This window comes from Lepidochelys kempii, chromosome 25 (assembly GCF_965140265.1).
Source record: "Lepidochelys kempii isolate rLepKem1 chromosome 25, rLepKem1.hap2, whole genome shotgun sequence".
Classification (NCBI taxonomy): domain Eukaryota; kingdom Metazoa; phylum Chordata; order Testudines; family Cheloniidae; genus Lepidochelys; species Lepidochelys kempii.
The window spans coordinates 14685972-14712434 of NC_133280.1; the positions used below are offsets into that span (position 1 = coordinate 14685972).

The 26463-nt window shown below is 40.7% G+C and overlaps 1 protein-coding gene and 1 long non-coding RNA gene across 3 annotated transcripts in view; one reads left to right on the forward strand and one right to left on the reverse strand.

The window, feature by feature from the left end:
* Nucleotides 1-7084, forward strand: part of LOC140903137 (uncharacterized) — a 35271-nt gene extending 28187 nt beyond the window's left edge. Inside the window, exon 3 of the long non-coding RNA XR_012156161.1 lies at nucleotides 6695-7084. This is a non-coding gene — a long non-coding RNA (uncharacterized lncRNA). The remainder of the gene's footprint in view (nucleotides 1-6694) is intronic.
* Nucleotides 1-26408, reverse strand: MAU2 (MAU2 sister chromatid cohesion factor). 2 transcript variants are annotated; one of them, XM_073323941.1, is made up of 19 exons: nucleotides 25977-26408; nucleotides 25547-25564; nucleotides 25220-25285; nucleotides 24404-24499; nucleotides 22475-22569; nucleotides 21433-21460; nucleotides 20719-20874; nucleotides 20342-20488; nucleotides 19105-19195; nucleotides 18308-18411; nucleotides 16883-16960; nucleotides 16019-16084; nucleotides 15069-15152; nucleotides 13901-13950; nucleotides 13548-13625; nucleotides 12906-13017; nucleotides 11623-11713; nucleotides 6820-6947; nucleotides 1-5201 (listed from the first exon to the last, which is right to left on the reverse strand). In XM_073323941.1, exons 1-19 carry the CDS (start codon nucleotides 26382-26384, stop codon nucleotides 5127-5129), a joined length of 1971 nt encoding a protein of 656 aa, XP_073180042.1. In that variant the 5' UTR covers nucleotides 26385-26408; the 3' UTR covers nucleotides 1-5126. The 2 variants fall into 2 exon arrangements, with proteins under 2 accessions (XP_073180042.1, XP_073180044.1); XM_073323943.1 differs by lacking the exons at nucleotides 1-5201; nucleotides 11623-11713 and having other exon boundaries at nucleotides 6860-6947.
* Between the last annotated feature and the right edge of the window lie 55 nt (nucleotides 26409-26463).

A 26463-nucleotide genomic window follows, 5' to 3' on the forward strand; every position in this document is an offset into this window, starting at 1 on the left:
TCCACTTCGACTACAACACACACAAACTTTATATTATACAATCAAGGAAAGCAGAACCATGTTAGGAGAACCTTGTTAGTTTAGGCATCAATGTTAACAGGCCCTAGAGCTGCATTCATAATAAAGTTTTGTACCTGATTTTGAGTAGCTGCACCAGTGCTATTATGTGAATATCAGCATAGACCAGGCTCAGACATTTTTAGCACTGTGTCATGAAACCCCAGGTTCACACTCTGAGACAGGAGCTCTCAACAGCAGTAAAATGAGGGGCAGCGTCACATTGAGCAGCCCTCCACCTCCCTGCATGCTGCCACATCACCCCTTTGCATGTACTGTGCTGGGATCCTGCTAGGGCACAGCTCTCTCTGAACAGTGTTTTGTCCCAAAGCAGCACCACCTTAAACTTTCAACGGCAGATCTGGAGGATGGGTTGAGTCACCACCTCCATATAAGAGGCCTTGGTAGTCATAGTTACCTACAACTAATGGAATTAGTATTTTACAAGTTACTAAAATTAGAGGCCAGATTAAACTTTATTAAAAATTCTTCTAATATAGAAAACGAGAGGAACCAAACGCAACAAACTAATGCCTAAAGTTATGTCTCCTTACATCAGTTATGGTATTTACAGTGTTAGACGGAAGTAGTAGTCCTGGTATTTAGGGAGAACTACAAACAATACGTTGTACAGACCTAATCTAACATTAACATTTCATGGCAGCAAATAATTCAACAAACTTGCTCAAACAGCAGGACAGTACAGACAAGTGATACTTCACTTTGTTTTCTTCACTGAAGGTTTTTCTGTACAAGCTGAAATACTGATTGGCTCCCTGCTCCACCCCTCTGGTGCAAAAGAGCTTCCATAATTGTGGCATGAATGCCATATATTATAAATGCTAATCAGGTTCATTTAGTGTGATATGTAGTTTTGTCAGCACCCCTGTACATTAAAGCAAAATGGTATACTAATTAGAATTTCTGTCACAAAAGAAAACTATCCATTCTCTGGGTAAATTGAAAAACTAAAATCAAAGCGGTAAAAACAACAGAGTGATGAACTGCATGTGTCTATAGGTAAGATAACAACTCAAGGCTCTAACACTGTTGTACCATCACAAATTTCTCTGTGCGTGCGCATGTGTACGTACATATGTACGTACGTACAGGGGGAATAAACTTCCTATCTACTTTTTCAAGAAACTGGGAGCTAATTTAAATGGTCTTTCCCAAGTATGCAATTTATTAGCTGAAACCCCTCTGAAGTCTGTACTACACAAAATGAAAATATAATAGACAAACACTGTTTCAGACTGCATTGTCTATACATATTGAAGTTTTTACACTACCCACATGACAATGATAAAATGGTTCTGTATAAGTTTTACTACTCATTTAAAAATGCTAAAGAAACTGTACAGGTTTTTTTTGTTTTTTTTTAAAGAAATTCATAAAAACGACCGTGTATGTTTCATATAAAGGGAATTAAGGGACAGGAGTCTGAAGACTAGAAATATGCAGTGTTGATCAAATCAATTTAAAGTCAGATCAAGCATTTAACCAAAAATTTCTAAATTGTAAATTTTAGTTTTCTGTTCATCTTGACATACAGATGACCAAAGATACTATGCATTTTAAAATTAGGAAGAACCTAAGTTATGAGACCCTTATTTTAATCTGCGCTACATACAAAATGTATTGAAAAGCAAATATGACTATTAAATAATTTAATACACAAGTGTAGTCAAAAAGCATTGTACATTGTAGCAAATGTACACTGAGTTTCAGAGATACAAAATTACCAGGTTAATTCAAATTTACACAGTGTGTGAAATTCTGCGCACAGAAGGAAGGCAGGAGAAAGGAAAGGGAGTTTGAATTCAAACAAAGCCTATGGTGGGTGATACGTCAGTTGTCAACAGATATGAACAAGCATACCACTCTGTTCAGAGAAGATTGGAAATGCAGCACCACCCTCCTATGAAGAAGCAAGTGTTGGCTAGTCAGGTAACAGGTGGAATTCCCATTGTTATTTTCTATAACTTTACAACAAGCTTTCTACAGATAGAACAAAGCAATCTATATGTGCCAAGGTATTGCCAACAAGAAGCTAGAAAATCACCACTGCAAACTGAAGAGCTGCACAGAGGATAATACATGGCCTTTTCATAACCTTTAGCCTTGAAAACCCAATTGCTTCCCCTGAAAGCTTGAAGGCAGTAATGCCACAGGAAGCAACGTACCTGTGTAGACTCAAGTGAACATGCCCAGCTTGTCTGGAGACACTTCATGTGAACCATACCTAATCCTCAGCCCACTACAAGTTTTTGTTTCCTCCCCCCTACATTGCTTCACAGAAGAGGCATTTAACGAACATTTATAATTGATTTCTTTCAGTTGAATGAGAACATGATTGGTGAACAAACAGCTTAGGGTGGATAACAGGAGCCTAGAAGTAAGGCAAAGGAACAATGCTTGGATCATCTGAATAGGCCAATCTTTGAAGGGAATTATTTAAAAATATTTGTATTAATTTGAATATTACATTACAGAACAAGAATGTTCCCTATCAGTGGGAAAGCAAAGAAGACAGACAGACAGAAGACAGACACTCCCACCCCATTTTGTAAAAGCTCCATTCTTTAACACACATCCAAATGCAAAGTATAAACACTTCTAAACCAAGATTCTTTCATAGGATTTTCAACTGAGCAGCACCCACAACTGGGGGCATATTTTTAAGACCAGTCAGCAACCAGAAGTGGAGAACCATGAGGGCGGGGTGGGGTGCTCAACATCTCTGAGAATATGGCCACTTTCCATAAGTGTTTCAATGGGAGGTGGTGTTCAGCACTTTTGGAAATCTGGCCATAGATGTACTAGACACTAATTGCTTCATGCCCCAGAGTAAAGGTTGTGGGCTTTAAGAAGGGATGTCCTAAGACAGGGGTCTGGATGGCACATGAAATATGGCACCATTCACCTGATCATCAATGGCTGAAATCCAGACAAAGTGACTGCAGTGACAGCTGCTTGATTGCCAGTATGAAAAGTCTATTGCGCCAGTACCCTTCCTAGTGACAGACACCCATACCACGATTTGGCACCTCTTCTGGCAGCCCCATCAGAGGACAGCAACAGAATCCACCTGGTGAGAACCGAAGCCACACTGGTACTGTGGTGCAAGCTTGCAGTGCTGCTGCCAAAGCTGTCTTATGAGGAGAGAGGATTTCTGTCCCCAGAGCTGTCAATCTGGGACCCTTCCTGGGGATGGCTGCACTGTGCTAAGTGTCAGTGATATAATTCAAAGGAACTCAGCAAAGTATACTCTAAGTAGCGTGTCTCATGATCAGCTCGCACAACCCTTCTTGGGTACAAGAATGGCATTCTAGCCTGGGTAAAAAAACCAGGTGACACACTGGAGATAGTGTCTCTTCTTTTATATCAACACAATCACAAATGTTGTGGAACAGTTTCTATATATATATATATATATATATATAACTATGAGAAACAAGAGATGCTTATTTGCATAAAAGTACCCATAAAGCCCTGTCAGCTCACAAATATGCTGTTATCTTTTGAGTTCTGGGAAAAAAACTAAGTTTATGCTGCATCAAGTACTGCTCCGCAGGCCTGAAGTTGAAGCATCTTCCACCTACATGAAGCCTAAAATTACCATGGCTTGTGCATCGGCACAGCTCTAAGAAAGAGGTTACACAGCGGCAGTACAGCAAGCAGAGGGATCACAAAACCCCACCGTTACATGGACAAAACAGATTTTTGTCCCATTAAAAATCTCTCTCTCTCTCTCTCTCAATGGTCAAGTAGTAGACTTTGATTTCTAGAAGGCAAATAACTATCAGGCAGATGCCAGATTGCTAAATAGGAGAACCACCACCCCAAGAGAGAAATTTCAAATACACTCCTGCTAGACTCAACAATTTTAAGGTCAGAAAGTTGCCCCAAACGTAAGATTAGCATTTCTTAAAAAAAACCCCACAAGTATTACTGGAATATCAGCAGTACTTGTTTGGTTAGAAATCTTAACACCACATATTTTTCTATTGAAATATGCAGAGCTACCAAAAAGGGGAAACATTTAACCCTGTATGACCACTTTTACACCATTCTGCACTCAGCATGTTGGAATCCCAGCTACAAGCTGTTGACACTGCTCCACAGAATTAACAACTGCCAAACTCCACTGTGCAGAATGGAAATGACCGAGCTGTGACCACATCTTTCCTATTTTGGTAGGCAGCTGGACAGCACACAGACAGAGAAACACAGTAACTTCACAGCAGCAAGGTTACAAAAATTGAGGTACCAAAACAGAAAAGTTGCCCAGCATATGGAAAAGTTTGGAAACGCAAGATTTCCCAGGTGCATGTGTTATTCTATTGTAAGCCTCTTCTATACAGATATTCATGTCAGATTTGGGGACTGTTTACCCTAAACCACACACTTTGATTTGCTTCTCTCTTCAACAGTCTAACTAGTAAATGAGCTAATTTTTACCTTCATTATGGGATTCCAATACTTCTGGCACTCTCAAAGCCTTGATACAGAAGAAGAAGAAGAAAGGATGCCACTTCATGAACCAACTTCTGAAACTTCTTGTACCCCTATGGCTAGTCATGATTCTATCCAATTACTCCCAGGGAGAGGAGAGCATAGAAAACAATAAAAGCAGGCATGCATCATTTCAGGTAGGGTTTAAATATTTAGATTATGATCACTGTTCCAATCTGAATACATTCTTCATTTTCTGTTATAGTCTTTTTTAAAAACAAACATCTAACCAATTTAAGGAACAAGTGTTCCTCTTTGTCTAAACCTTAATTCTGGATAAGAGGAAAACAAGTTAAAACCAGATGGTGAGTATACACACAAACTAGCTGTATGTTCACACAGGCTACATAAAAGCAGCTTAAAATGCCCTTCTCACTTTGTAAGTCTATGAAATGTACATTATGTGATCATCAATCCATTTCCTACGAGGCCCTCGCTAGAAGAGGAATTTGCTTTGTTTTCTTTGCAGAAAAATTTTTGGAAAAATGTTCTGGTTATTCCCCCCATTTTTGGCTACATTTTTTAAGCATTGTCCTGGTAGTTTCTCTCTTTCACAGGAGACTGGCTAGGCTGGTGGTGGGTCCATTCTGAGCCTGGAACTGTACAGGAGGCGGTCCATCTGTCCACTGAAAGACAATATACAATATGAAAATCCTATATACACTACATGGGAGGGAAAAAAAATCACAGGAAAATCAGAAATGAAGAGTTGGCCATATAATATTTACCACATTGAGATACTAAAAGACAGGGCATCAAAAGTAGTTGAGAACCAGAATGTTTGATTTTTATCAGCCAGGAGTCCATTACTAGGATATACCACAGAGACAAAATGCTGCTGTTCAAACGGCCAGTCAATCCTGGGTCCAGTTTAATTTCAGACATTGGTCTCTTACTTCATTTGACCTACGTTTGGCAAGTTACTGAGTGAATGCATTTCCTGTTCCTTTCCATAAGAATGTGAAGGTCCAATCCTGAAACCACTCCTAAGTACAGATTTGATGGATAGGGCCCCAAGTTGAGTTTGTCTGTACAAGTCTATTAAAATGCTCAAGCTACAACCAAAATTAAATTCAGTAAAGGCCTGTTTCTCACCCATCTTAATACATTTGCGTGTTTTATATTTTACGAAGTCTGCCGAGACAGAAAACTAATTTTTGTAATATACATTTTTTCCAATCCACATTATCTAGCCTATGCAATCAGAACATGGATTATGAAAAACTCAGCAATGCAGGTAGACATCAAACTGAAGTCACTAGCACAGCACCATCACTGAAATCTGTGCCCTCTGGGATTGCAGGTTATATACACATGCTCCTGGGAATCACAGTTACTGTGGGCATCTTTGTAAACAAGAGGTTATATCTCAAGCATTCCCTCCTCTGGGAAATCTGCAGACAAAGAGACATACTGCAGACAAAGCAATAAAATGATTTATTCCTATTCTCCATCTCATTTTGTCCCCAGAAAGTTAGACATTTAAATTATGATTAATTAAAAAAAAATTGGATTGACTTCTTTACCTCTTCAAAACAATCTGAGTGTCAGAACATTTTGACACAGACAGTCAAAGTTAGGGAGTCAGAGGTTAAGGTAATTCTCTGGATTCCAAAATAAAACACTGTATTTAGTTCTGTTAGACGTGAATCTAAGTGACTTCAGAAGACTAGCACATTCAAAGGGGTAAAAAACTTCAGTTTATGGCAACGTCTGTATAGATACAAAATGATACAAACCCTAGACTGGCTACCCGAAGACATTTCGATTTAGACATAGAAAATCTAAATATGGCAGAAATGTGAACAGTAGTGGATATTTCTTGCAATGTACAAGACAATATCTCTCAGACTGAAGATCTGGGTGTACTACCATAACCAAATAACATATCCAGAACATAAATGGTTTCTTGCTTTTGAAAGCAAGACCTGTAAGTAAAATGAACCATCTGACGGGTTACAAAAACCACTTTGCTCATGCAATAAATAATCATGTGACACTCAGGGAAAAGCACAGTTGAGAAATAAAGACATCACCAACCTAACAGCCTTTACAGAAGTTAACTCATTAATTTGACCTCCATTTCTCTTTTCTGTTATCCATCCATTGTAAATATTAGGAAGCAGCCTGAAGTTTGGCGACTCACTGAGATGCATGTGTGTCGGGGGAGTGGTGGCAGACAAGAGAAAAGATCAGTGTGTTGCTTTACACACACCATACTGTTGAAAGATGAAGACTACCTACCGTAATTAGGTTGTGTTCTGGAAGACTACAAGCTTCAATATGGTCCTGAAGAAGCTGCTGTGAAAAGTTCTGATGCATCTGTGCAGCCTCATGAGCGTCCATTGCATTTCCACAGGCTTTGTTCAGATCTGAAAGAGAAAAAAGTGGAGTGTATCACATTTTTGTACTGAGAGAAAGATTAAATGGCTGACAGTTTGGGCAGATGGGATTTTTTATTGCTTAAGAATGCCCCTTTTTATTGGCTGGAGAAAGAGGAGGTCACTTGTGTAGCCCCATGTGGAACTTCCTTCCTGTCTCCTACTTTTTATAAAGTCATTTTCAAGGAACACTGAATCCAAAGCTTTTAAAATTGATTATCCCCCCAAAAAAGTCTGCCCTTTAAACAGTATGCCCTGAAACTTTTATAACAACTCTGCAGAGAAGTTTAAAGGTGTTTCTGCTACTCTAGGGATGTTTAAAAGTTATTTTCAGCAAGGGAGAACAATGAAAATAATGAAACGGGGTTAGTCTACCTAGAAATACTGCAGTGGCACCACTATAACAGCACTGCCTTAGTGCTTCAGTGTTCACACTACCTACGCCAACAGGAAGGGCTCTCCCCTCAGCATAGGTAAACACCTCCCCAAGAGGCAGCAGCCAGGTTGAAAAAAGAATTCTTCCATTTACCTAGCACTGCCTACACTGAAGATTAGATCGGCTTAACTATGTCACTTGGGTATGGTACTCCAAGTGCTTTTACCTCAAGCTACTTAATGGAAAGGCAAGGTCAGACAGAACTGGACCACAACGGCCAAAAGTTACATTTGGTGCTAACTTTTACCCTCACAGGCACTCCCTCCCAGTGTCTTCAGTAGGAACTGCACACTTGCATCTGAGGGCAGATTAATCTTAGATACTGCATACAATAAAAATATTTAAAATATGCCTAAAATACTTGATGCTATTACACCAGCCACATTGAACATTCCCTGCTATTGCACTGTCCTATTCTGCACAATCAGAGGGCAGGAGAAAGTTTCACTTTTGCTGAATGGTCTGTTATCCTTCCCTGTTTCAAAACATTTATTCTCGTTTTATTTTCAACCTCTATGGACAATATGCCAGGAGCTCCACAAGGACCAGTAATTCTTACTTGAACAGAAAACATCTGCTTGTTGTCAACCTTTGACAGTGTCTAGTTTACAGTGCCATCTATTGGAAAAAAGTGTGCAACTGCAGGTCTTGGTAATTAGAGGAAATTATATGAATCTGACAGTAGTGCTGATTTTAATAGAAGTTGAATTATAATTTTCTATTACAAACCCCAAATTTTGTGGAGCTTTAAAACTGCGCTGTTTTAATTCACTATAGGCTGAAACTTGGCATCACAGTCTCACCCTATGTAATGTTTGCTCATTTAAACTAGTTCATCCCTTTTTAGCTCAGACTTGTGCCAAAAGAGCCCCACAACACAATTCTTGCTCTCACATTATGAAGCGCTGTCTGGTGCAGGAGAGGAGCACTTTGTATACAGGAGTCACGGTGCCTAGTGCCCCTTCTAGTATCTTTGCGTCTCTCCACATTTGTCATTAGCCTCTTTTTGGCATTGCTTGGGGGAAAGCAGTCATAGCTGCCTTCACATCACATCCCAGGCATTATCCACTTTGGATTCTGCCTTTCCTGAGATCAGTTTCTGCCACAGATGCCTGCCAGTCTCCTGCTCAACCCCAAACAGCATACACAATCCATTTGATTTTCCAAGCTGCTCTAATATTAGGTGACTGAAGAACTTTGTTTCAACACTAAATCTCTGTTTATACAGAAAATTCTCATCAGTATGACACTTAAGCAGAACGGAAGTTGGTGTATACATAGAATGGGTTCTCAGTGTAGTGTTTCAATAGGTAGTGTTTCAGCTAAACCATATTCCACCTCCAAAGTTAATATACAGCTGAAGTTAACTGATTCTGTGTTCACAAGAGAAAAAATTAAGTTTTCAAATGCAATCTGAAGACAGATGGAGAATCAACAAGGCCCAGAAATACAGAATGGCTATTCCCAATGTGATGAACTGCAGTGAAGAAGGCTCTCACCCCAAACAGCGGTAACATCGTGAAAAGTGATGAAGAGGAGGCCCATGCTAGACAAGCTGAGGAAAAGTAGGAAGAGGTGTAGAAAAATGTCAAAGGTAGGCAGGAGCACTGCAGCGTTTAGTAGCTGTGTGAAGTTTCAAAATGCTCTGCAGAGCAAAGTGGAAGGGACAGCTCTTAAGGGTGCCAATCCACCCTTAATACTTCCATTTTGCCAAGATACTCTCCATGACTAGTAGCCCAGTGCTTTTTCATCAGCAATTCTATGATGTGAACACAGGAGGAATTTATGAGATAAAGTTGCGTTATTTTGTGATCCAAAAGGGAAATCTGGGCTAAATAAGCAGCTATCATTATGCACAAATAACCTTCAGTTAAGCAAAAAGAATTCTTATATTTTCTATCATCAGAAACCTGAAGCAGTGCTATCCTGCAGTGAATACAATACTTATTAGCAATCAAGCTCTCCCTTAAGCACCTTAATTGTTTAAAAGATTACCAGGATGACAGCACCAAGATAAAGAGCCTCTGTGTGGTGTATTTTGCCATCATACTGATTTGACTCCTAAATATTTTGCCACATTCTAGTGTACTAACCCAGAGCTGTTTTTTCAGTATGGGCAATTCCACAAACTATCCATGTATATGGTTTTCTCATCCCCCATTACTGAAGAGCTTTAATCTATTTCAAGGTGACTGCCATTTCCTTGACAGAAACTTTATGAAAGACCTGTAATCACATACAAGGACTGCAGGCAAGAGGAAAATCTTATTGCAGTTGACTAGTGACTGAAAAATGGTACTCAGATGGCTGACTGCTTGGCAATCTATTCACAGTAAATTAATGAGCCACAGGCTAGTTACTAGTGGACAAGTATCCACACCATGAAACAAGTGGACCTCTTGTAGGCAGTCCCAGCAGGTAACGACTACTGAGACAGAGTTCCCCTCTCCACTCAATGTCTCTTCAAGGCATGGATAATGCACACTGATGGGACAGTGTGGGGGAAATTCATATTGCACCCGGACTAAGGATAAATTGAGGGTGTCAGCCTCTAGAGCCATCAACGCACCTCAGGCAAGAGCTACACTCACATAATAATTAGAAAAGTATTTCAGTTACTTGGAAGACATTTTTAACCAAAGCAGCAGGAAAAGAGGAGAATGTAAGTCTGGCCTTTCCTGCCTGCAGCGCTTAATGTGCAGCACAGGGTTTGTAGTAACGTGACTATTTATATTAAACTGAAGCTGCAGGATAAGTCAACTGTAGCATTAACACAGTCTGCCAAGAAACTAGTCAATATTTGTATAAAGCATCCTGGGTCTGATGGGAGTCAAATTAAATTATATGTATGTATGATGTGGTATATGGTATGATGTGTATGTATGATGAAAAGGGATACTTTGAGAGAGAATCAACTACAAAACATCCTCTAGAATCCTGCCTATTCATCCGCCCTCTCAGCTTTACAGCAGGCTAACCTGCCTTTCTAGTCAAGAACTAGATCAACCTCTCTCTGGATTAATTTAACACTGCTCTTGTGAGAGCCACATGGGATTGCTAGAGAGCAATATAAGATTCTCTCCCACCCCTTTTGCAAGACATTCATGGAGACACCATAAACTGCAAGCATTAGTGATTCTACTGTTGTAGCAAAACATGCAGGGATGACCTCGGCGTCCAAAAAATCTGGGGCTGGTGTCAATGTTAAAGATTCAATAGGCTCCTGGAACAGCCATTAGCATCTATCTGGTATTTTCTTGGGGTTTACTTTTTTGTTTTCCCACTTGACCACCCTGTCCCTCCTGGTTTAATTTACTTTCCTTTCTTTCACCTTGCACCCTAATGCTGAACTAGAAAAGGTGACATTAAAATTTGAGACTACCACTCCTGCTATCAGGCACTGAAAAGCCACTCAAACATTTCCCCTTTCTTTTTCAGACTGCTACACCGGCTCATAACTGTCACTACTGTAAGCCAATGTTTCCTGATCTTTTTCTCCTCTGTGAATCACACCTCTTTAGTGACTAACAGGTGGCGTTATTTCTGGGCAAATAAGGTCAGCATACAAGTTGGCTGATGGTGGGAACAGTTAGGAGCTAGTGCAATAATCTGAAAAAGTGGGAAAAAAAGTTTCTTAAAAATTACAGGCTTCCAATGAGACACCTAAGGCCAAGATTTTAAAAAGTGACTAGTGATTTTGGGTGCCCACCTGGAGACATTATGTGGGACTGATTTTCAGAGGATGGTTCTCAAAACTTTCTGAAAGTTAAGCCCCTCTAAGGTGGCAAGTTGGACATTCAAAAATCAACCTGTAACTTTTGAAAATTTTGGCCAAGATCATTCTGCCCAAAACCTGGGCATCAAGTCTGAACAGCTGCAAATGAGAGGCTACATTAGCTTATGCGAGCTGCTGCACAGCAGGACTGATAGTCGGGATTTCTGACACCCAAGTGACTGACACCAGCTTCTCCTGCAGAGCTTCTCTGGAAGAAGCACCTGATTTCCACACACTTTAAATATGAGCATATCAGGTCAGAAAATTAACTTTTCTTGTCTTTCAGACACATACACGCCTAAAAAAACTGGGGTCATAAGATGTTTATGCCACTAGCTTCTTGGTAAGCATTAGAATCGAAAAGCATGGTCTTTCCCCTCTCCCCAGTCCTAAGAACTCAACTTGCTACTTGTCTTGTATACAGACATATAGGAGCTACACTTTGACTAACTTACCTCGCAACAGAGCTGAAGACCATAGTTGCACAGACATGTCTGGGATCTTGCTAGCAAGTTGCATGGCTGGTACCACCATGTTATTACTTTCCTAGTCAAGAATGCATATTAAGGTCAAACACTCATTGTAGCCACAGATATTTTTCTTTAAGATATAAAGTGTTCCGTAAAATTTGTATAACAAGTCACACAATGGAATGCTCACAGCCCCCAGCTCCTCCCCTCCCACCTCGAAGATATTCACTGCCATCTAGAATATCTAGCTAACTCTTAACCCAACACTGTTCTCATGTATTAGTTAAAAGCTACTCAGGGCAATTTTCACCTATGCAATAACATGACAGACAGTGCCACTCCTGGGCTATTAGAACCGATCTCATGTGAGATTATATTCCTCTGTATAACCCCTGTTTTGTTATTTCATCATTTACTGGATCTGCTGCAGCAAACTAAATCCAAGCACCAGATATCAGGATGTATTTAGAAGAGACTACAAACACCTGAACACACACTATACATTATGTGTATGACAGACGGACGCAGACAGAGTACACAGAGGAAGTCCAGAGTTAAAGTTTACTGCTCCCTAATGCATAAGAAAAGCAAATGAGGACAGAGATGGCAAATATAGAGAACGGCTACAATATGCAAGGGGCCAATTAAGACTAGTAACTTTCAAAGCAAGTGACCTATTAAGGATTTTGTTTCAATATATGAATCACCCATAATTACATAAAAATTATTGCTGAAATTGAAACAACTTTGGTAACCACAGAATGGCTGCCAAGTTTCAACCCAGGGGGTGGCTGTGTTTCTGAGGTAGGACAGTAACCCCTAAAATACAGTCTAAAGTGGTCTAAGATCTTTCAACACAACAGGAATTAGAGTACATCTACTGGGCACATCAGGGAAAACATTGCATGCATCATCTTGCCACAGCATGAGGATTTAAAAAAAAAAAAGAGAATCTGAATTCAGAATCCTTTCCAAAACAATCCAGTTTAAACCATTTCTCCTCTACTTTGATCCTCTTTTCAAATGATTTTAAACATTATGAAAATACAATCTTCCGAAATAGATTTCAAATGTCACTGCTTGGTCAACGTACCATTAAACATGCAAATCACAAATTGAAAAGTCAATATGCTGCCAGCTTTACGTAGGATACTGCTACGTGTGGAACTCATAAGACAGATTAGTTTTACAAAACTCATTGATTTTTTTGGCAAATAGCAAGTAAAACAAGGGTCTCAGTAGTAATACTGAAGACTGTAAAGGCTTACCCTGTGATTCCCTAACACATAGAATATATGACCCAGGAGTACAAGAGAACATGCTGTTAATCGGTTCAAGTCTTCTGCATTTGACATTTTCAGTGTCTCTCGCAAAAATCGTCTATCAAAACAGAACAAAAATGAAACATTGTATAAAACATTCTCCTTTTCTTCGAATATGTAACAAATATGTAATAACCATAATCCAGAACAGAAAGACTAACTGCGGAAGTCAAGGGGCAAATACTGGGACTCTGGAGACCTAAGATCTGCTCCAAGCTCTGACACTGGCTGGTTGCGACACCTTGTGCAAGTCACTTGCTCTCTGTGCGCCTCAGTTTCCCTATCTGTAAAATGGGGATAACAATACAGACATTTGTAAAGCACTTTGAGATCTACCAACAAAGAGTGCTAGATATTGTCATTACTAGGAATCCAAAGCTGTAGAGAAGAAAATCTAAAGGGGAATTTCTCTAAACTGTTTGTCAATCCTATTTAGGCAAACAGCAGGTATTAAATCAACCTGGCCAAATTCAAGGGGAGAAGGATTCTGGTAGACCTGGAAGAGTCTCATCTTCCCTCTCTTTTGTATGAAAGAGCCATTTTTCCCTCTTGCTCATCCCTTCCAAATGGCACTGACTTTGCACTCACTTTGCTTCATTGTATCTTCCTTGGAAGAAGGAGAACAGTCCTCGGATGTAGAAAGCAGCTGCTCGGAGACAGTGAGAGCTGGGGACAAAGCGATAAACTTAAATCCACGAGTTTTACAATAATCAGATGCGTAATACAGGATACATTCTAGGAATTTATTTTCCAGCATTTCATAATCAAAGCAAAATTCTTTGTGCCAAAGATTGAAAAACCTGTATGCACTCATTCCTTGACTTCAAACCTGATCATTTGGTTTTCATGCTTGCTTTTTTTTATTTTAAGAATTTTACAAGGCAAGAGCCATAAAAACACCCTTGCAAAAATAGCATTTAGAAGATATCCAGAATCCCTACCTTACAGGGAAGTTGTGGTCTGGATTTATCCTTTCCAATAAACTGTAAAGCTGTAGTCAAGAAACAGAAATGGAAAAAAATTGTTTCTAACAAGTATTAGCTTACAGTATGGGATACAAATGTTTTAATGGGAGCAGTACATAAAGCAGAATGCTCAAGTTATATAAAAACATAGCAAACATTTGCTGTTACTGGCTAGAACACAAGATGGAACATTCCAACATTGGAAGGGTTCCATCAGCTCAATATTGGCTGGAAAAATCAGGTTTACATAGAACAATTTTCTATTTTTTTTAGACTTCGTAAGTGTTAGCATGAAACTTCAAATTTAACTGGAAAGACTTTTAATGGAAACATATGACAGGAGTGCTTGAAATCCAAAAGCTGAATCATCTTGCTGACTAACAAGAACCAGAACCTGACACTAAACAAAAATTAAGTTAACTAATTTTCATTCTCCAAGCATCCCCTTTTAACGTGCTTCAGCTTTTGCTTGTTCAAATTGACAATGTAATTGTCCATAAAAGACTAAGTATAACACTTGAAAGTATAACACTGTTTCTGAAAAATAGCTAAAGAACCCAATCATAAGTGCTAGAGAGAATACACAAATACTGCTGTACAAATGATAAATACTTGAAAGTTGATGTAAACTTCTTTGGGAAGAGGGTTGATTGATCAGTCCTCTGTGGGTAACAAACACCACCTGAAAATGTCCATTTCCAAACACTTCATAATCATTTAATTAATTCTTATTAAACTCCATGTAATGTAGATATTGCCCTTAGATACAGATGGAAACTGAAATGAACAATTTAAGTGATTGGCTCAAGATCACAGAGGGAGTCAGTGACAGGCCTGAGATTAGGACTCAAGTTCCTGACTCCCACTGCTGTGCTCCGACATCTAAATCACACCTCTCTGTAGGATCCAAAATGCTCGTTTCCTTTAATGGTCTGCCCCAGGCCAACTCATACCCTCAAGCCCCTGTAAGTAATATTATTAATACATGACGCCATGTTGATCAGATGGGTGGTTGCCCAACAAAGCACTCCCCCTTGTGGCAAAGCACACCAAGAATGAATAATCAAAGAGCTGTGCTAAAATTTTTTCCTCTTGCAAATATGCACCTTGTAAAGCCACAGATCAGAAGCAGCCAGTCACATACCTCTTGGTGTCTGTTGCCTTCCCTGATGTACACACTGGCCAGGTTTGTCACGATAAATGCCCACAATTCCTGATGTGTGGTGAGCTAAAATAGAAGAATATAAAACTAAACCAGAAATAGCTAGACTGGTATTAGTCACTAAGCAGCATGTTTACAGCCCTCACAAGACAAAGAAATAGCGCAGCCCAGAAGAGCCATGCCATCTAGACACTCAAAAGTGTGTTCATACACAGACTCATTTCTGAGAAGCTGTTAATAAATATTAAACCCAACAGCAGTCTGTAAAAGTCTCTAAAGCAAAATACACGACAGGCAGCATTTAAACACCCCATTCCTGAGGGGAGGCTTTTTTGTTTTGTTTCATTATTCCAAGCTCCTTAAGAATTTGCTGCTTCATCTTAGTTACTCTTATGTCTCTTCATATTAAAGTAATCTCAGTTTGGGTGAGATGGAACTGCTAAGCCAGCCCTTTGAGCACAGTGTCCTCTGATATTGCCCCATTCTAGTAAAGAGAGATTGTTGCGAGCACCAATGATAATATTCCCAAAAAGAAAAGGAGGACTTGTGGCACCTTAGAGACTAACCAATTTATTTGAGCATAAGCTTTCGTGAGCTACAGCTCACTTCATCGGATGCATCCTTTTCTTTTTGCGAATACAGACTAACACGGCTGCTACTCTGAAACCCATGATAATATTAAAGCACTCAGGCTCTGCGCCCCTCAAGTCTTAATCCTCCCCCTCTCAACAGGAATAGTGGAATGATCTATTCATACGTTTCACTGGGTAAGATAGCTTTGCCTTACCCAAGGAGCTGTAAAGCAAAACCCATGGCTGCTTCATAAAAGGTTACTAGAGGACACACCCTAGAGAAATTGAAGGTAAGTCTACTCTATGCCCACGTCTACATTTAATAGAGCTACAGCAAGTAGTTTTAGCATTAAATCTTACCCGCAATGCTGTAGTAAACTGTGCTTCTGCATTGTCCATGCAATTAACAGAAATGCAGTAAAGCCCCTGTAAAAAAAAGTGCATTTTAGACTAAGCATTCTAGTAACTGTAGCAAAATTGCAATTCTGCAAGTAAAGGAGATGGTTGCAAGTTTGATCCACTAAATCTTGAAGTTATGAGCAATGTTCCCTCTCATTTTTGACAGCCCATGTGCGCAAAAAAATTTCTTCTGTGCAAATTTTTGTGCGTGCGGTATTTCACTGTGTGCACAGGGTTTAGGATCTGTGCACACGCGCACAGCTTAGAGGGAACAGTGGTTATGAGGCATTAACAGGAAAACAATTTAATGTGTTATGCCAGACACCAACAAGCCTCAGTTTTGTTTGGTTCACTTGAGAAGATCAAGTAATTCCTGTATTGCCAACTTCTCATCAAATTATTGTAAAGTTCATTTCTTTTTAGAATCCGTTTGTTTCATATAACATTAAAAATACAAATTCTACATACAGTGAATCATCTTATGATTTTTCTGTTACCAAAATGCATTCCCTAACACATACAATATACCTTGTGGATGTTCACTTGCAAAGCTCCCATACTTAAATGTGCTGTATTTTTAAAGGAGAAGAGTTTAACTATTTAACTGTTCTATGGCTATTACAAAATGCTTGGTGTTTGCTTAAAAGACAGACTGAGGCAATTTACAAGATTTCTATAAAATTATTAAATGATCTTGCCTGGTGCAAGTGTAAAAATATGGCTGAGGTTTGCATCACTAGAACAGTTATCTGAAATAATTAAGATGGAACTCTAGTTATGGTGCCATGTATAGGTCAAAATTCAACAGTAATAGTGTGTACTCACTAGGAGAGTATGTAGCTGCGCAGCATGATTAGAAAACAGTCTGGGAGACTGCTGGCAGAGTTGACAGACTTGTGAGATCTGTTAGAAAAAATATTTTAAAAGATTAAACCAATTATTTCTTTATTACGTCTAGGCTGAGCCTGCCCCCACTTCCCAACTGCCTGAACTGTAAAAGCCAATTAGCTTATTGCTGTGCTTTGCTCAAATTTAAGTTAAGCTATGCTTTGCACCTTTAAAGTAGAGTCCAGACACGTTGCAAGCTAAGCCATACATAGATCAGTGTATATAGGCTCTTCCCTGTCTGGGATGTGTGCACCAGTCAGTTTTCAGAATTATTTGCTTTAGGGTAGATTCTATCATGTGCTGGGCACTATCCACCCACATGAAGTCATGGTTCCGGTCCTGAAGAGCTCACAATCCAAGACAACATGCGACAAAAGATGGAAGAGGGACAAAACATTCAAAGGGTTAAAAAAAACGAACTCATGAACCATCACCAACTGCTCCTTTATTTAGCCACTATTACTTGGCTAATTTCTTCTAAATGCTGTGGTAGGCAGTGTTAAAAGATTTGAAAGGTCAGTGGACCAATTCAGAAAGCGTATTCCATAAAAAAGGGATGGAATGGAAGACAATGCAGACATTTGGGGGAGGACTGGACAAAAGGGAAGCTGAGACCAGTATTACCATCAGAGGGGAGGAAGGAGGTGGTGACATAATTAGACAAAGATAAGTAGGGAAGGGCAGGGTTGTGAAGGGCTGGAAAAGCCAGTGCAATATGCCTGAGCTAGAGCCAAATAGAGAATGGGGAACCAGTCGAAGGATTCAAAAGGGGGATGACTTGATCAGAGGAACAAGTGAGGAAAATTAATCTTCAACTGCATTTTTTATGAACTATCAGGATGGAGAGGAGAGCCTGGATGACAGTTTTAGCTGTATGAATAGAAACAGTTGCATCTTATGTATGCACAGGTTGAAGTGTCATGTGGTGGACACTATATGGAAGTTAGGGAAAGAAGAGTTGAAGACAAATCTAGTTATGGGTTTGAGTGAAGGAAGTATGGTGGCATAGTTAAGGGTGACAGAAAAAGAGGATGAGGGGAAAAGTATCTGGAACTCAGTTCTGGCCATTAGCAACCTATACTATTTTAAAACCCTGTGAGTAAAATCTCTGAAGTGCTCTCAAATGAGGTATGGAACGTAGTTTAATTTCAAGGCTTAAGAACCTTGCCAGTGTCTTATTAAGGATTCCCAGACACTGCTATGCATTGTTCGTAGTTACACTAAGACTACTGGAATTCCAGCGAGAGTCTGAACATGTTATTTGGAAATTAAATGTCCATATTTTTTAACTAACATTTATTGCAAAGATTCATGAATATTCAAAAGATTAAACGAGCATGGAAGTGATCAAAAGAGTTTTACCTCCTGCAGTGCTGTAGCTTTGTGCCCAGTGACAAGCCGACACATGATAATATGTTCCAACAAAATAACTTGGAAAGATGACAAAATAGGACTGCAGTCCAACACTAAGAGGGAAGCAAAGGTAGTTCAGGAAATAAAGTTATATAGTATTAAAACATCCTAACCCCATTGCCTAGGCCCTAAATAACTACTACAAAGCTAGCTTCCCTGATGCTGACAGTTCAACAGAACTTCAGCACAAAGACTTCTGAGCAGAAGTCTATATGAACTATGTGGCATCAGAAAAGTCAGCTTGCTCCCACCTACTGTTTCAGTTGCCACTGGGGAAGTGAGCCTATTTTTAAAAGGAGAATTGTTCCTTGATCAGGGAAGAATGGTAGTCCAAGCTTCACTTAGCTGAACCCCTGGGGATCATGACTTTGCTTCCAATAAGTAGGATCTTGAATAGTCCAGTCATTTGGATAGCAAAGTTTCTGCAGAGCAGTTTAAAAACTGCTAGGAACTGATGAATTAATCTTTTTGTACTCCCATAACTCAGCAGGCTAATCAGTAAATTTGTACAGGAAAGAATTCTTGTTCTGGACTCAGATCTTAATAAACTAACCTTCAGACCGGAGCAAAATTCTTACAGCTGAGCAGTAAATCCTCATACATAGGCTTATGGAAGTAACCCCGAACAGATCAATAGCATTAGAGGTGCCTGTTCTTGCAGGCAGATTGCAGTTTTTGGTATTTTTATGTTAGCACCAGATAAAGGTGCCTTGCAACTCATCAAAAGTTTTAACCCTAATACTTACTTTTTAGCTTTTCTAGCTGCATGAGTGCTTTGTCTGTGTACTTTTGTGCCTTCTCCAGGTATCCTGCTTGCATGGAATGCATCACTGTCACCTGCCACAGAATGTAAGAAAGAGGGTCTGAAAGTCTAGAGTCACATTCCAGAACTGAAGTCAAAGCAATTTAAAATCAACTTGAAATCTAGTCAATTTCAAAAGATGAGTTAAGTATTTTCAGGCACATGGAGTCATATCTCCTTGCTTTGTTAAAAAGACAAGTTTCTGCCGCTGTCAGTCATGAAGAACCAACATAGCTCTAGGAGAATGAGCTGGATTCTACTTGGCTCATGTATTGATGTCATTGTTAACTAAGTTTCATTTTCAGGGCTTCTTGTACAACCCCTTTAAATGCTGCCATTACTGAAGGGAATAAAAAGTTGCATAGGTGTCACAGACCAGAATTTGAAGCTAATGGTAGAAGAAACACGCAGCCTGAAAAACCTTTATTACCGGTGATTATGGACAAGCTAGAAAAAACTGTGTGATTTTCAGATCCCAGGTTTAGTTGGCAGGGCTGATCCATCTGGATGCCATCTTTACAAAATCACTTTCTAGAGCAAAACTCCATAGATTATTAAACTTCCATGTAAGTTAACTGCTCTTCCAAGTGGAGTCTCCCACAACATAGAACATCCGCTGCTATTTAGAAGACCTTGATTGTCAACTGCAGCTTACCATGTGGTGACTTGGACCACTAGGAACTAAATTTGAGAGCACCAGATTCACACTTACTTGTGACCACTCTGGTTTCTAGAAGCAAAAGGCTATTGCATTAAAAACCACTGCATTTAAAACACACTACAACAGGGTGGGGAATGGCAAGCTCTCCTAGCCAATTCTTTCAGACCATGTTTGCCATCTGTTGGTTGTTTTAAGCCACATAAGTCACCATACTCTGACCTCAGTAAGTTTGAACTTACAGGATGAACTGCATCTTTTTGATCCCTGTGGAGAGCAAGGGTCAAGCATTAGATGAGAAGAAGTATGTACATGTGGGAGGGCAGAAGTAAAAACTCTTTGCTCTGTACTGTGCATTCAGTCCATACATAAAATGGTGAATTCCACAATCATTTGAAGAATTAAAGTGCTTGTACACTGGATCATACTCTGGATACAAGGTCCATCCTCACGTGAAATGAGCACACTTATCCCACACCCCATCAGTTAACAATGGCCGCTTAAGTAAAACAAAGCTTCTCACCAGGTAGACCAGCACACACATGTGCTCCTTCGGCAGCCAGTGAAAGAGATCTGCTGGGTTGCTGGGTAGAATTTCATCGTCATGAAGAGTCGATATGGTCTGAATGCACTGCTGGAGCTGCTTCAGACACGGTTTCACACTTTTCACCTGTGAAAGTTGATTCATATCAGACACAGGTCATGCTATTTGGGACAACACCTGAATATGTATACAGTTCAGTAAACGTGCCAACCAGTTAACAGTCATTGCCTTAAAGAGTTTAGTCTGCTTTAAGGCATAAGCTGATGCAGTAATTTCATAACACATCACAGCCTTTTGGACAGGAATCTTTCCCTGATTCCCAAACATATAACTTTGCACAATTATCATTCACATACCTGCCCAGCATCCAGGTAATGAGTCACCTGCAGCACCAAGAAGAACACACGCAATGATTCTTTCTGGATGGGATTTCCTTGCCAGTTTTCAACTATCTGTCCACACAGAGTAAGGAGTGGGTGCACTTCCTGCAGTTTCCGTTCCATTAAAAGAAGCTATAAGAAAAGCACTACGTATATAAACAGTGCAGAAAAAACAGCTTAAATGCTCAGTGAAGCTGAGTTGAAGCTGTTGAGTGCTCTTCCCTTTTGAATGTCGGGTCTCATTTATTTAAGTCTCTAAATGTAGACTTAAGATGTTAACTTTAAAGGTGTTCTTTTTTAAAAAAACTGGTCATTATATGTTATTGGACCTTTCATCCTGCATCACAAAAGGGCTTCTTCACTGATTATAATCAACTTCCCTAATCTGAGATATGCCAATAACTAACAGTGCTTGATTTCTTCATGAAATTACTTGTGTGTTGCTATTATGAGCAGGCAAGACATTGAACTACATAAGAATCCTGCATGCCAAAGAGCAGATTTCAGGTGCATTTCAAACATCATGCCTGCTTACAGAAATGAAGCAAAATATGGTTGGCACAAGGAAGGCACACAACTCACAAACTAGACAATTTCAAGAGCAAAGCCTTATTTTGTCCCGATAAAACGTATGAAGTAACAGTATTAACTTGCTTGCTTATTTGTTACACTTAAATATATCCAACTTACCATCCCTTTACTTAGCAGAAACAGTGCCCTGAAATAAAACAAAACTGTGTTACAGCTCTAAGAAGGTACAACACTGAACAAAGATATACTCATGAGAGAAAACTCAGGGTAAGAGACTGCTGCAGATCTTTTCAGCGTGGACTATACTAGGCCAGAGGAAACAAGCTATTCATATAGGCATCACACTTATAATGCTTAGACTGCCTGGGAGCCTGGGTCAGAAGTCTAGTAGAACCAACTCAGCCCTTCACCCTTTCATGGTAAATGAAGTCCATGCAATCTACCATCTGAAGACCTTTGAAATGAGATCTTACAAAAAGAGGTCCTGCCTGCTCTGCAAGGCCATCATCCCATGGTCCTACTTATCAAAGCACAAGTGTCCTCCTTCATTACTGTGCAGCATCCTGTGTGCATTGGCTGGGTGCGGCCACCCCAGTGGTGGCAGACCAGACTTTAGAGTATCTCCGACGTAAAAGACACAACATAAGGTAAATTATAAGGTAATGTGTGGGGTGGGAGAAGAGGGTTTAATCAAATTTTTGCAGTCTATGCACCAAAATATAGAAAACACCCATTGTCCTCTATCTCTGGGGCTCCACTCAAAGCAGCAATAAGGGGCCTGCCAGAGCTAGAAGAGGAAGGCAAGTTTAAAATTGGAAAAAGGAGTCCAAATCACAGTGCCAGGGAAATAAAGAGTCTGAGGCTTTAGGTCTGTATCTAAGCCTTGGAAGGTCCCCATTTGCAGGGGAGCTAAAGGCTAAAGCCTGCATGTTGGGAAGATGTGAGTAGATGAGGAGGGCAAACAAAGTTCTGTTTAAGAATAAGAATCTCCAGAACTTTGGTGCAGACTGCCGGTGTTTGTTTCCTGTTAAAAGCAGCCTTGGATGGGCGAGAGCAAGAGACTCAGATTTGAGAGAGAGAATACATGAGAAATGCTGCTTTGATTATGATGGATTTACAGAAGCTCATTTGCAACCAGCATCTCAATGTAGATTAGAATAAATTAAAATATTTCTGGGAAAGGTAGGTGAAGGCAACATACCTGGTATATTCTGATCCTACTACCCGGGCATATTCTGCTCCAACTCCTAGAAGGTCACATGCAGATACCAAATCTTTTTCAAGTGTGTGAAGTTGCTGAAGAGAAAAAAAAAGTCAGTTTTCAAGTTAGCATTTTTGATGACTCAAACTTCCAGTTATGTTTTTTTCTTTTGGTACTCCTGTTACAATAATTGGACATTTTGTTATGAAATTAAAGTTTGATACAACTGCTTGATAGGAGTTCTTTACATGTCACCTGAACACAACAGAAGGCCTTTTCATGAAACTTTTCCTATTCCTCTTCTAAAAAAGTTTTCAACATTTCAAAGAAAATCCCCTTCAAACCTTTTTTTTTTTAAAACACGTATCCAAGTTATCATAGAGTAGAGGTGGTCTACTCTACATACAGCCTCATCTAAACCTAACATACAGTCAAAAACAGCAGGGGTTCCTTTGGCAGGGAAGGCACTATCATAAAGTCGGTGAGCACGACCTGATATTCAATGCTCCAGGCCAGGGAAGAAGAGTGGTGTAGGTTTTTTTGTGATGCATCCTTAGTTTCTGAAATTGCAATTTTCCCAATCTCCAGTCAGAAAGCCAATTCATCTCAGTGAAATGTGCAACAGAATAAAGAATTCAGGCCTTTTGACCAGGAGGAAGCTAGAAAGAAACATGTCACAATACCAGCAACATATTTGGGGTTTGTAAGAAGAATCTTTCACAGAAGCACAGAATATAACTGGAGGTTAAGCTTCTTATACGTACACATACAACTCACTGATAAGTAAACATTTCCCCCTTAACTGACAGAAGTGCAAGGCTCTCAAAAATCTCAACTCAAATTACACAAACGAGTCATTTTCAAGGTTGCTGAAATAAGTTGTTGTTATTTGATTGAGCCTATACAGAATGGGGGAAGAAGAGGAGTACAGGTGAATGTTAACACATTCTTCAAGAGAATAGTTTGGCAAGCTCCCTTTTGAAAGAAAGTGCCTCTAAAGCGCAATTCCCTCAATCCTTATCAAACAGCCTTCATTGTATTCTGTGTATCTATCAGGCTGCTGAGAAAAGGCACATCTTGGAAGAGATATTGCTGAACAATGCTCTCTTGACTGTACAGGTCCAGCAGAGAGCAAGACCTGCCTCTCTCTCTACTTGGTTAGCCTGTAAACTCTTTGGATATGATGAGCTTCTAATCCTAACAGTCTGGGATACCCTATAGATCGGTTAAGTAGTATCCGCTGAACATATGTACAACAAAAGTAAGGACAAGATGTCAAGCACACCTCCTAATTCCAAGATTGTTCTCAGATGATGCCTAAAAACCAGTACTGCGTTAAACGTGCAACTGAAGCCATGCATAAGAACATTTACGAAAAGTGGAGAACAACATTTCTGATGTTGATCTGAAGCCTTCGTAGTAATTCCACTTTCCAACCCAGTTTAGCTTTGGATGTTAAGGCAAGTGGAAAACGGTGGAACCCACACTGCTCTCACACCATCCTCAAGTAGGAAACTCTCTATTCAATCCAGTCAGGCTGTGTGGGGAGGTATCTGTTTTATGTACATTTTGAAGGGGATTCTTCTACCTTTTCTCAGGATTCTATGTCCCTGCTAGAACCCTGAGGATCTCCCCCCCTTCTCCTGCCAGCCACATCACCACCCCTACAGGCAAGGAGGCCTGTACTAGACTCCATTTGAAGTCTATCACAATAGTACAACATGAAACACTCTCGGCAGTTCCATCTATGCACTAGTTCCAGCCACTGGATCAAGAGACAGACACCCAAGCCTTGCTGTGTCCTCAGTAATACAGAAGTATTCTCTCCTCTTTGCAAAAATCTAGAAATTTACATATAAATTATACTTTCTTCCTGACATTTTCACAGTCCTTTTATGCAGCTTTATAAGGCACCTGAATAATACTTACGGCAAGCTGAAAAAGTAGTCTACAGTGCCAGTACGGCGTCTGCTGTGAAATCTGGATGGCTTTACGCAACAAAGGCTTTGCTGCATCAACTGAATTCTGAAATAAAAATATGTACCTTAAAGTCAACAGTAAAACCAACCAAAATAATTAATCTTCAGCACTGAAAGCAGTTGAGATTTAATGAAAGATATTCTGGTTTGGTCCCAATTTAAAAAAGTCTGAAAGCAAAAAAAAAAACAAAAAAAATTGAAAACAAACATTGACATTAGTAATCAAATTTGCAGTCCTCAAAAGATGTGCTGAACAATATTAGAACATAAATCCATCTGTACACTCATAACCCTTCATGCGTGCACAAAAATGCATACTAGAGAACACAAATGGGCTTGCCTGCAAAAACTGAAGACCCCTTTTAAAGGTCTTTTAGTAAATCTAATCCAAAATATTCAAGGCACAAAACACAAGTATCTCAGAAAACTCCAAAAAAAAAGTTAGCCTGTATTTTCCTCCATGACTAATGGAATAAGTAAGGTTTGTAAACTCATTTTATCATAGAACTTCTTAATTGTAATGGTAATTGCAACCAGCATAATGGGATATATTGAAACACCTTGGAACTTCCATATTACTTCACTACAAATTAAGCTTCCCTGCACCAGAGATCACCCATAATCAGGAGTACGTTGTAACTGATGTGTGCACATGTGGTTCTAATACAAAAAATATTAGTAAATTGTCAAAAACCCTTCACCCCCTCGATAGGGCACTCATGATCAGCAAAGTACCATATTTTAGGAGCAGCCTCAATACACTTACCTCTTGACAGTACAGTTCAGACAGAAGGCTTGCTGCTTCAAATTTAACATCTTCAAACTGTGGAATCTAGCAGCATCAAAGTTAAGTAAATATTAAACTTTGCTGCAATATGTATTAGTCCACCCATCAATACTCAATATGCCAAGACAAAGCTTAAAGATTTAAGAAAAGCCCACGTCTGGGAACTGGTGAGAACAACCTACAAAATACTGAATCAGGTTCACTCTGGCCAGTTTTGTTTGTCGAAATACTTCACATTAAATCCAGGCTATAAACGTGAGTGTTCAGCTATTAAATTTCTACCGTCAGATGGTCAGGAAAGGATACTTGTTGTGATATCATCCACTGTAAGAGAAGACAACAGATGAGTCAGTGCACAGTCAACAATACGAAGGGGTTCATTTAAGAAACTGCCCCACGGCCACCCGTTCCTTCACACTACAATTTCTTTGGTAAACAGACAGAACATGGCTCATGGGCCTCAATCGAGGAGCCAGCACAGTCTCCCTCCATGGCATGAAACCCTTCACTCAGCCCACCAGACAACAGCCTGGCCCCCTTGCTCAGTAGGGCACCAAATCACAAGCTGGCTGGGGCAGAGAGCAGCCTGACTCCCGCGAAGGGCCGCGGGGAGAGTAGTCAGTGGCCGTCAGCCTCCACCCGTCAGCACCCTGCAGGACCCCAGCCGCCTGCCCTCCCCCAGCCCCTCACTGCCTCCTCTGGGGCCCGCTACCCCCCGGCCTGCGCCGCCCCTCACCGCCTTCTCCAGGTGCCCGCGGGCCTGGTCCCCGTTGCGGGTGTGGTGGTAGAGCACGGAGCCCAGCTGCAGGTGGGTGCGGGCCTCCATGCGGGCCGGCGGCTTGCGGGGCAGCACGGCCTGCAGGCAGTGCACGCACAGCCGCACCTTGGGCGGGCTCGACGTGCGGAAGTGCTCGGCCAGGCCCAGCAGCGCCAGGTACCACGACTCGCCCCCGCCTCCGGGCCCGGGCCCGGCCCCGCCGCCCGAGCCCGCCCCGGCCCCAGCGCCGCCCCCGCCGGCCTCCCCGGAGCCCGACCCCGCCGCGCCCCCCGCCGCCTGCTGCGGCGGCGGCGGCGGCGGCTGCTGCTGCTGCTGAGGGGCCGCCCCGGCGGCCGAGCCCGAGCCACCCGCAGCGACCGCCGCCATCTCAGGCCGCCGCCGCCACAACGCGGGGGCGGGGGCGGCTGCCCGCGCAAGGGCGCCTGGGACATGGAGTCGCGAGCCT